The sequence below is a fragment of the Chiloscyllium plagiosum genome, chromosome 37, assembly GCF_004010195.1.
Source record: "Chiloscyllium plagiosum isolate BGI_BamShark_2017 chromosome 37, ASM401019v2, whole genome shotgun sequence".
In the NCBI taxonomy this organism is placed as follows: domain Eukaryota; kingdom Metazoa; phylum Chordata; class Chondrichthyes; order Orectolobiformes; family Hemiscylliidae; genus Chiloscyllium; species Chiloscyllium plagiosum.
The window spans coordinates 27,984,037-27,995,802 of NC_057746.1; the positions used below are offsets into that span (position 1 = coordinate 27,984,037).

The following is an 11,766-nucleotide window of genomic DNA, read 5'->3' on the forward strand; positions in this document are numbered from 1 at the left end:
ACAGCAAGGAACCGTAATGACCTCCTCAGGAGACAGACACGTGCTGCAACTGACAGGGTACCCTTCGTTGTTCAGTACTTCCCAGGAGCTGAAAAATTACACCATGTTCTTCGTGACCTTCAACACATTATCAATGAGCACCTCACCAAGACCTTCCCCACACCTTCACTACTTGCCTTTAAACAACCGCCAAACTTCAAACAGATCGTTGTTCGTAGCAAACTGCCCGGCTCTCAGGACAACTCCATACAGCCCTGTCAAGGTTGAACGCAGCAAGAGGTGTCAGATTGTGGACATAGATACCACTATTACGCGTGGGAACACCTCCCACCGTGTACATGGCAGGTACTCATGTGACTCAGCCAATGTTGTCTATCTTATACGTTGCAGGCAAGGATGCCCAGAGGCATGGTACATTGGGGAAACCGAGCAAAGGCTATGACAACGAATGAATGGGTACTGCATAACAATCAACAGACAGGAGGGTTCCCTCCCAGTTGGGGAACACTTCAGGGGTCCAGGACATTCAGCCTTGGACCTTTGGGTGACCATCCTCCAAGGTGGACTTCGGGACAGGCAGCAGAGAAAAATGGCCGAGCAGAGGCTGATAGCTAAGTTCGGTACCCATAGGGAGGGTCTCAACCGGGACCTTGGGTTCATGTCACATTACAGGTGATCACCATTGCACTACACACACACAGATATTCCTACACACACGCACTTTCACATACACATGGACATAGGTACACACAGACGCGCACACAGACACCCACACACACTCACACATGCACCCCCTCACAGACTTAAGACACTCTGCACTCACTACACACACACACACACACACCTTCTCACACTCACAACCCCGACCCCAGACAGACAGACACAGACAGACAAAGACCCACATACACACATATATTTTGTGGGGTGAATTTGTACTTGCAGATTTACATTTTACTTGGCTCAAAAACTGCCTGCATTCATGTAGAACTCTGAGCTCAAAAACTGCATGAATTTATGTAAAATTCTGTTATCTCACTTTTTAGATTAGAATCAATCTAAACTTCATGGCATAGACAGAAAACACAGGGGGCTAACACCTTCAACATATTGTCTGGCACTGTCCCCATGACTTGTCCGGACTTGTCCTACCTGCCTATCTCCTTTTCCATCTATCCACTCCACCTTCTCCTCCCTGACCTATCAACTTCATCCCCTCCCCCACTCACCCATTGTACTCTATGCTACTCTCTCCCCACCCCCACCCTCCTCTTGCTTATCTCTCCACGCTTCAGGCTCACTGCCTTTATTCCTGATGAAGGGCTTTTGCCCGAAACGTCGATTTCGAAGCTCCTTGGATGCTGCCTGAATTGCTGTGCTCTTCCAGCACCACTAATCCAGAATCTGGTTTCCAGCATCTGCAGTCATTGTTTTTACCCAGCTATCACCATTGTTAACAGCTTGAGAATGCAACTTAAAAAATTTACACATGAAAGAAGTGAAACTATCACTGTACTCTAACAGATGAAAGGCTTAACAGACAATCAATTTTTCAATGTATAATTTCAGTTACATCACACTGTAAATGTTTGCTATAAATTCTGTGTTACGATCGAGCCCTCCACTATCACCTGATGAAGGGGCGTCGCTCTGAAAGCTAGTGTGCTTCCAATTAAACCTGTTGGACTCTAACCTAGTGTTGTGTGATTTTTAACTATATAAAAGGTGTGAGGTTAGAGTCTGTCTGTATCCCAATCTTGGTTCTATTTCCAAAGCAAACAAATCACATATTGCCAGGTTCTCGTCCAACACGTTTATTTGGAAGCACTAGCTTTCAAACGCTGCTACTTCATCACGTAGCTCCACATCATGTCCAAAGTAGAAATTCATAAAATGTTACACAAATTGACTACTTGCATCGACTGCCTGCAGATTGTGCGCCTTTTGAACAAAATAGAAGCAGTGGTTAGCACTGCTGCCTCACAGCGCCTGAGACCCGGGTTCAATTCCCGCCTCAGGCGACTGACTGTGTGGAGTTTGCACGTTCTCCACGTGTCTGCGTGGGTTTCCTCTGGGTGCTCCGGTTTCCTCCCACAGTCCAAAAATGTGCAGGGTCAGGTGAATTAGCCATGCTAAATTGCCCGTAGTGTTAGGTAAGGGGTAAATGTAGGGGTATGGGTGGGTTTCGCTTCGGCGGGTCGGTGTGGACTTGTTGGGCCGAAGGGCCTGTTTCCATACTGTAATGTAATCTAAACGAATGTATCTGCAATTGTAATTCTGTAAATGCAAATTCACTCCACGTTCACATGCGTGCATGTGAAGGACAAGACGGAGAGTGAGTGTGTTTGCCTGGTGCGTGTTTGGTAGAGTGTGATTTGGAGGAGCCGGTGTTGGACTGGTTAAGAACTCAGATGATGAAGAAGCAGCGTATCGAAAGCCAAATAAACCTCTTGGACTATAACCTGCTGTTGTAGGATTTTTAACTTTGGTAGAGTGTGTGCGTGAGTGTGACAGAGTCTCAGCCTGTGAGAGGGTGTGTGCGGGGGTGTGAGTTTGGGGGCGTACGTGTGTGTGTCTGAGACAGAGCTTAATGTATCAGAGAGGGTCTGCGTTGTGTATGTGAATTTGTAGGGTGTCTGTGTGTGAGTGTATAGTGTAGTAGGGTCACCTGTGGTATGATATGAACCCAAGGTCCCGATTGAGACCATCCCTAGAGGGCACTACCGTATCGCTGGAGTATCGAAGCTGAAAGTGGTTTGAATCAGGAAGTGCTGAGAGTGAACATGGCTTCCAGACAGCAGCTCCTGAGTTTCACCGAAGAGACAATTTGTCCCATTTGTCTGGATTTCTTCACCGATCCGGTTATCCTGGATTGTGGACACAACTTCTGTCGCTCCTGTATCACCCAGAGTTGGGAAAAGAAGGAGATAAACTCCTGCCCGGAATGTAGAGAGGGGTTTCAAGGAAGAAACCTCAGGGTAAATCGGGCCTTAGCGAATCTAGCCGAGAAAGCTCGAAATTTAAAGCTGGATCCGAAAGATGAGAAAAGTAAACGTCACTGTGAGGATCATCAGGAAGAACTGAAGCTGTTTTGTGAAACTGACAAGAAATTGATCTGTCTGATTTGTCGAGATTCGCGGGAACACAGAGAGCACCGCTTCACCCCGGTTAAAGAAGCTGTTGAACATTATAGGGTAAAGAGAGAGTGAGTTATTTCAACACATTTCCGTGCTTTGATACTTCCTTTCGGTATTTTTTTTTCTCTTTCAATTCCAGGATCAGCTGAAATCTTCCTTAGATTCTCTCACAGAGAAGAAATCGGCGGTTCTACAAACGGAACTGACTCAGAAACGGAAGATTTCCGAAGTGAGGGTGAGCTCTCCCTGTGCTGATTCTCTGGGATCTGGGTTAGTTTTGTTCCCTTTATCGCGGGACATTAATGAGGTTCCACATTTCATTTGGTAGGAACAGGCGAGCAGTCTGCAGACCCACATCACATCCGAGTTCACTAAAATGCACCAGATTCTCACTGAGAAAGAGCAGCGTTTACTCAGAGATCTCAGGGAAGAAGAGGAGAGGATTGTAGAACGAATGACGAAAAATCTTGGAGAAATTCAGGAGAATTTAAATTCTGTTGAAGAGAATCTCTTAAAGTTGCAGAGACATATGGAGGAAAAAGATGAGCAGACATTTCTGAAGGTGAGGGAATATATTTTTGGGTCAGTTCAGTCAGCAACAATGTAACTCGCGCTAACGACCAAATTAACTGTATTTACTGCAGAAATAGAATCAGAGGTAATCTGAATTTTTGCATGTCCCTGGATAGTTCTGCTATTGTCAGGGGACTAACCATTCTGACACTGTCTGCAGAATCTGAGGAACACCAGCAACATTTGGGAATGATTTATCCTGATTCTAATATTTGTTTTGTCATTATATTTATCTTTCCAAATTTAATGTCCTGTTGGAGCTCACATTGTAATCCAGTTCGACTACATGTGGTATGTGTCTCTGTGTAGATCCTTGAGGGCAGTAATATCTGGATTATTCCCAATCCCAAGTGCTAGTGAGAATAGTAATAGGGTTGAAACTTTATTGCTGGAACAGAAGAAGGGCCTGTGCCCGAAACGTCGAATCTCCTGTTCCCTGGATGCTGCCTGACCTGCTGTGCTGTTCCAGCAATAAAGTTTCAACTTTGATCTCCAGCATCTGCAGACCTCACTTTCTCCTCAATAGTAATAGGGGGCTAGGGCAGGTGAGTGCACAGCAAGGGAGCTGCTGTAAGGGGCAAGGATTCATATTTTTGGATCATTGGGACCTCTTTTGTGGTAGTAGTGACCTGTATAAGAAGAGCAGGTTGCAGCTGAATTGGAAGGGAGGCAATATCCTGGCATGGAGATTTGCTTGTGCTACTTGAGAGGCTTTAAATGAGTAAGGTGGGGTCAGGTTGGGAATGAAAGATAGTGAGAAAAGAGATAAGTCTGCAGCTGGTACAGAAGAGAAGGGGAGCAAATTAACTAGCCGTGGCAGGTAAGGGCACAGCAGAGAATGAGGTAAGACTGATAAATTAAACTGCATTTATTTCACACCAAGAGGTCTAACAGGGAGGGCAGATGAACTGAGGGCATTGTTGGGAATGTGGGACTGGGATATCATAGCTATTACAGAAATGTGGCTCATGGAGAGGCAGGACTGGCAGCTTAATGTTAACCAGTATAGATGCTGTAGAATGAATGGAAAGGAGGCAAGAGGAAAGGGAGGGTAGCATTTTTACAAAAGGATAATGTTACAGTTGAACTTAAGAGGATATTCCTGACAATATATCCAGTGAAGTTATTTGGGTGGAATTGAGGAATAAGAAAGGGATGATCACTTTATGGCAGTTGAGCTGTCAACCTCTAGTAGTCAGCTGGAAATTGAGAAGCAAATTTGTATGGAGATCAGAGTTTTCTGTCAGAATCATAGTGTGATAATGGTAAGTGATTTAACTTTTCAAACATAGATCAGAACTGCGATAGTATTATTGGATCAGATGGAGAGGAATTTGTAAAATGTGTACAAGAAAGATTTCTTGTTCAGTATGTGGATGCATCTCCTACAGAAGGAGCAAAATGTGACCTTTTCTTGGGCATAGGGCAGGGCAAGTGTCTGAGGTGTCAGTGGAGTAGCATTTTGGGCAAGTGAATTTAATTGTATTGGTATTAGTTTAAAACAGTGATGGAAAAGGAGAGATTGGATCTAAAAGTTAAAGTTTTAAATTGGAGGAAGACCAATTTTGATGGTCTGAGGCAAGAACTTTCCAAAGTTGATTGGTGGTGGGTATTTACAGATAAAGGAACTTTTTGAAAATGGGAAGCCTTCAAAATGAGATAATGAGAGTTCAGAAACAGTATTTTCCTATTCTGGTGAAAAGCAAGGCTGGTAGGTCTAGGGGAATGCTGGATCACTAGAGAAGTTGAGGTTCTGGTCAAGAAAAAGAAGGAAACAAGCAGACATTGAGTAAATCCCTACAGCAATAGGAATATACTTATGAGGGAAATCAGGAGGGCACAAAAAGGACATGTGCTAGCTTTGGCAAATAGCATGTGGAGAAGTAAAAGGATTTCTATAAATATATTAAGGACAAAAGGGTAACTACAGAGAGAAAAATGCCCCTTAAAGATCAGCAAGTCCACCGATGTGTGGAACCACAGAAGCTGGATGAGATTACCAAATGAATATTTGGCTTTGATGTTTGCTGTGCAGAAGGATGTGGAAGCTGGAGAACGTGGGGAAATAAATAGCAATATCTTGAAAAGCCCCAATTCAGAGAGGTGGATAAATCCGTGGGACCAGGTCAGGTGTACCCTAGAACTTTGTAGGTAGTGAGGGACTGATCACTGGCCCCCTTGCTGACTTATCTGTGTCATTGATAGCCACAGATGAGGTCATAGTCATAGAGATTCATAGACATAGAGTCATACAGCACAGAAACATGCCCTTCTGTCCAACTTGTCCATGCTGACCAAGTTTCCGAAACCAAACTAGTTACACATGTCTGCGATTGGCCCATGTCCATCTAAATCTTTCCTAATCATATACCTGTCCAAAGTGGCTCTATTTTGGTATTCAACAATAAATGATATTCCTTTCCAGTCGGGTTTCCTGAATTATTACATCTTCCATATTTTTATACTCCTTGTGCTTAGCTCCATTATCTTCCTTTTCTTCCACTGATGCCCTTTGTCTGCTGTCTGCCCCATCATTAGCCTCTCTGAGAAAGATGGAAATTCAAGCTAGCAGTAATGAGACAGGCCAAAGCTGAGGTACGTTGCCAAATTAATTGTTCCTTTCGAATGCTGAAGCGTTGTTCTGTTGCAATCTTAATGAATATATGGGAAATGCGGTAATTGTCCTCAGCACTAGCCCTCAGGCAGTTTCTCCCTTTCTCCAAAAGCGCTTCACTGATCAATCTTCAATGCTCAAATAAAGCTAGCTCCACTGACAGCTGTAACATGAAAGGATGCTGGGAGCTGTCAGAAAAATATTTGGGGTCTCATAAGACTGGAGGTTGGCCAGTGTAGTGCTACAAAGTGAGGGAACTGTAGACTGGTGAGCCTGACATCAGTGGAGAGGGACAGGGTGTTTGAAAAGGCAAGGACAGATTGAGGATAAACATTCCTGATGAAAAGCTTATGCTGAAACGTTGACTCTCCTGCTCCTTGGATGCTGCCTGACCTGTTGTGCTTTTTGAGGGCCACACTTATTGACTCCAATCTCCCGCATCTGCAGTCTTCACTTTCTTCTAGTCGCCGATTAAGGGTAGTTAACATGGCTTTGTGCATGGGAAATCATGTCTCATTAACTTAAAGAAGTTAGTGTCGAAGTTTATGAAGAAGTGATGAAGAGGATTGATGAGGGCAGAGAGATGGAAGTGATGTAAATGGACTTCAGTAAAGTGGTCGACAAGGTTCTGCATGATACACTGGCTAACAGGGTTAGATCACATGGAATATGAGGAGAACTAGCCAATTGAGTACAAAATTGGCTCAAAAGTAGGAGACCAAAGGTGGAGGGCTGCTTTTCTGGCTGGAGGCCTGTGAAGGGCAATGTGCCACAAGGATCAGTGCTGGGTACACTGCTTTATGTCATCTATATAAATGATTTGGATGTGAGCATAGGAGGTATCAAAGGTAGGTTTGCAGATAACACCAACATTGATGGTGCAGTGGGCAGTGAAGAAGGATATGTCAAAGAACAGTCGGATTTTGATGAAGGAATGGCAGATGGAGTTTAATCTAGATAAATGTGAGATGCTACATTTTTGTAGGGCAAATTAGGGCAGGATTTATATGCTGAATGGTAAGGTCCTGGGGAGGGTTTCTGAACAAAGAGACCTTGGAGTGCAGGTTCATAGTTCATTGAAAGTTAAATCACAGATAGATAAGATAGTGAAGAAGGTGTTTGGTATGCTGTCCTGTATTCATTGATCCATTGAGTATAGGAGTTGGACAGTCTTGTGGTTCTACAGAACATTGTTTAGACCAGTGTTGGAACAGTGCATTTAATTCTGGTCTGTCTGCAACAGGAAAGATTTTGTTAAACTTGAAAGCGTTCAGAAAAGTTTGACAAGGATTTTGCCAGGGTGGTGGGTTTGAGCTGCTGGGTGAGGCTGCATAGGCTGGGGCTGTTTTCTCTAGAGCAATGGAGGCTAAGGGTGATCTTAGAAGTTTATTTAAAAAGTGAGTGACACGAGTCGGGTGAATAGCCAAGTGTAGGAGAGTCTGAAATGACAGAGCATAGATTTAAGGAGAGATGGGAAAGATTTAAAGGGGAACTTAGAAGCAACCTTTTCAAGCAGAGCATGGTGTTTGTGTAGAATGAGCTGTCAGAGGAAGTGATGGAGGCTGGAACAATAACTAAATTTCAAGGCATCTGGATGGGTATCCAAATAGGAGGGGTTTAGAGGGAAATGGGCCAAATGCTGGCAAGTGTGACTGGATTAAGATACCTGGTTGGTATGGACGAGTGAGACCAAAGGGTCTGTTTCCATGCTGTACAACTCTATGACTCTATGACATACCTTCATTGAAAGGGGCATTGAGTATCAGGATAGATAAGTTATGCTGCTTTATAGAACTTTAGTTAGGCCACAATTGGAATATTTCATATCGTTCTGTTCATCACACTAATAAAAGGACGTGAATATTTTGAAAATGGTACAAGAAAGGTTTACCAGATATGGGGGATTTTAGTTATGAAAAAAGATTGGAAACACTGGGTTTGTTTTCACTGGAACACTGGAGGTTGAAGGGTGACCTGGTAGAAATTTATAAGATTGGCATGGATAGAGTGGAATGTATTCAGCTTTTTAGCAGGGTGGAGGGGTTAATTACTCAGGGACACAGGTTCAAGGTATGAGTGGGGATGTTTAAAAGAGGTGGGTGAAGTAAGTTTTTCACATAAAGGGTGGTGAGTGTCTGGAACACGTTACAAGAGGAGGTGGTGGAAGCAGACACAACAGCAGCATTCAAGAAACAGCTGGATGAATATACTGAATAGGAAGGGAATTGAGGGACACAGATACTGTAAGTGAAGACAATTTTAATATGAAAGGGCCAAATGTGTTGGTGCAGGCTTGGAGAGCCAAAGGGCCTGTTCCTGTACTACATTATTCTTTGGGAGCACCAAAAAAAAATTCTGCTCCTGTTGATTTTTAAGAGGAAATTTTCTATCTAAGACTTCATTCTGGCAGCAGGAACTCAAGCTTCCAGCTCCAGCAACCAGCAAAAACCTGCACAACTAACTGAAAGCAAAACCGAAATCCTCGGGACCTGCTTGATTCTTTTGTCTTACTAAAACACAGCCAGGCAGAACTCAAAGCTGTATGTCAACTGCCTGTCTGAAGGAGAGATTTCAATACTATTGTGACAACATCCCTCTGCAAGAGAAACAGGACAGCACACATCTCTCAAAGGCACAATATCGTCACAGGGACTAATGTTGAGTTCCAGGGTATTTTGCTGCTCCTCAATCTTGTTTCCAAAATGTATTATTTTGCACTTTTATGTTGTGTCTGCTCATTTCAGCTGGGGAACTTGGGGATATAAGTAGTAATGTCTGTCTCCTTCTGAAATCTGTTACATAACTTTCACTCATTGTGTTTAATTTGTTTCAGGAGGAAGCTTGTTGGGATACAAGGTAGGACATGCTCTGTACTGAAACACAGCCTTGTACATTTATTTCTTGCTTGTTGCCACAGTATTCATTTTCTATTCTTCAGGCAGCCAAAACTTGACTGATTGATTAAGTGTGCTTACATAATAACATACTTCTTCATAATTTGATTATATATAATTAATGTACAATATTGTGTTTCATGGCAAGGTATAAGGTAAAGAAAATACAAACGTTCCATGATATGAATTGATCATTGTCTCACAGAGACCGCTTGTATTACTTTGCTTTTTCTACTGACTCAGAGAGCCACACGGTCCATATTTCCAGTAAATGGCATTCTTGCCCCTGCATGGGTCCTGGCCAACCAATCAAGTCATGTTTTTAAGGCAGGATGGCTTGCTTACACCATAATATAACCTCACTCTTTAACCCCAACAACCACAGCAACAAAATTGTGTGTTTATTGAGAGACTTTATAGTAATGCAAGGTCTCAAGCATTAAAAAGGAGTGTTAGAAAGCATTCAGGTAAATATTGATAGTTGTGATCGAGCTCATTTAAAGGATTGTCTTAAATAAACAAAGAGAAGTGGAGAAACTGTGCAAGGGAATTCTGGATTTGCATGTCTCAACAGTCAAGGGCACTGCCATAGGTAGTGCAGCAACTCACATTAGGAAGGACCAAGAAGCAAGAATAGAGGAACACAGGAATCCATGAGACTTTGTTTTTACAAACACAGTAATTAATTAGATATGAAGGTTTTGGATGGTTTCAACCATTGCCTTTATTCTATAAACCTTTTTTTTTAATAACAGCTCATAGATAGGCTGAATGTATATCGTTTCCTGCTGTATGTTTTGTTTTGGTAACTGAAAAGTGGTACCAATTCAGGCCGATGATTAATGTAGGTTTTTGTGCATCTTAAAGGAGAGAAAATAGAGTTAGAGACACAGATGGGCAGCACCATGGCTGAGTGGTTAGCACTACTGCCTCAAAGCACCAGGGACCTGGGTTTGATTCCCACCTTGGGCGACAGTCTGTGCGGAGTTTGCACATTTTCCCCATGTCAGTGTACGTTTCCGCCCACAGTCCAATGACGTGCAGGTTAGGTGAATTGACTATGCTAAATTACCCATAGTGTTATGTGCATTAGCCAGGGGTAAATATATGAAAGGGGAATAGGTCTGGTTGAGTTACTTTTTGGAGGGTCAGTGTGGACTTGTTGGTTCAAATGGCCTGTTTCCATACTGTAGGGAATCTAATCTAATCTAGATGTTTAGTGTGAAATTCTAAAGCTTGAGGTAAAGCACTTATAATAACTTTCCTGATTATGAATTCAGTTGCATATAGACCAAAGGGACTCCAAGGCCCTAGAATAGTTCAAGCTCATCTAACAATAATAATCCCCACCAAATGGGGAGTGACTAAAATCAGAGATGTCCAAGACAGTGGAAAACAAAAGAAAGCAGGATTAAAGATGGTTGTCAAAACCACTTATTACAGAGTTGGACATTTGGCTTTTGAATGGTTCCATCCTTCTTGCTTTGTTCCACAAGCTCTGACTACGATATGGCAAATAAATGTTTAGCATCTCCTAGTGTGTGTATTATGTTGATAACTAATCTGGGTATTCCTTCTTGACACAGGATTTTGATTTAAGAGTTATTTTTTGCTTAGTTACAGAATCAAGATTAACATGTCACTTTCTGCACGTTTGCTGTATGATACAAAATGCTGAATTTTTGACAATTTGATTGTTTAAATCATTCCAATAAATTCAAGTTGGTGACATCCTCTCTTTTAATGTTTACAGGATTAATGAGGAAAATCAGGCACTTTCAATAGCTGTTGGACCACTGTCAATTGGACTGTTCAATGGCCCTTTACAATATACAGCGTTGAGAGAAATGTTTGACAACATTGACCCTGGTAAAGCTTTTACAATAACTTTCCTGATTATGAATTCAGTTCTGAATAGAACAGAGGTTTCGAGGCCCTAGATTAAATTGAGATCACCTCACAATAATAATTAATTCTCTCTGCAAACTCAGCATACTATTCTCCCTCCATTGCTCTCCTGAATTCTCTTCTTGCTCTCATTCTATCTGCCCCATGCTATCTCTTCTCTCAATCTCTCCCTCATTTCCTTCTCTTGTGTACTTGTTACCAACATGCCTCACCAGCTCTTTTCTCTCCTTCATTCTACCCTTTACCAATCCCTTCTATTTTTTTAATCCTCACTCATGATCTTTCTCTGAAACACAGTCCATACAATTGTCTTTATTTTGTTCTCTATGACAGTTCTATTATGTGTGCTGTAATTTAATTTTGTGTCTGGTATCTATAGGGTGAGACTCTCTCTCTCTCTCTCTCTCTCTCTCCCACATACATACTCACACAAAATCACACTCACTCACTCATTCACTCACACACTTTCACACTCACTCTCTCACACACACATGCTCTCGCTAGCTCACTTTCTCTCTCTATCTCATACACCACACACACATTCTCTCTCTCTCACACACACACACACACACAAACTCTCACTCACTCACACACTCAACTGTCACACACACATGCTCTCGCTCTCACTCACTCACTCATGCAC

General features: G+C 42.5%; 1 protein-coding gene across 1 annotated transcript in view; it reads left to right on the forward strand.

Annotated features, from left to right (window-relative positions):
* The first annotated feature begins 2,719 nt into the window (after positions 1 to 2,719).
* Positions 2,720 to 11,766, forward strand: part of LOC122541437 (zinc-binding protein A33-like) — a 13,984-nt gene continuing 4,937 nt past the window's right edge. The window contains exons 1-5 of the mRNA XM_043678211.1: positions 2,720 to 3,191; positions 3,274 to 3,369; positions 3,463 to 3,696; positions 9,155 to 9,177; positions 10,969 to 11,084. Of these exons, the coding sequence (XP_043534146.1) occupies positions 2,781 to 3,191; positions 3,274 to 3,369; positions 3,463 to 3,696; positions 9,155 to 9,177; positions 10,969 to 11,084 (880 nt within the window). The 5' untranslated portion in view covers positions 2,720 to 2,780. The remainder of the gene's footprint in view (positions 3,192 to 3,273; positions 3,370 to 3,462; positions 3,697 to 9,154; positions 9,178 to 10,968; positions 11,085 to 11,766) is intronic.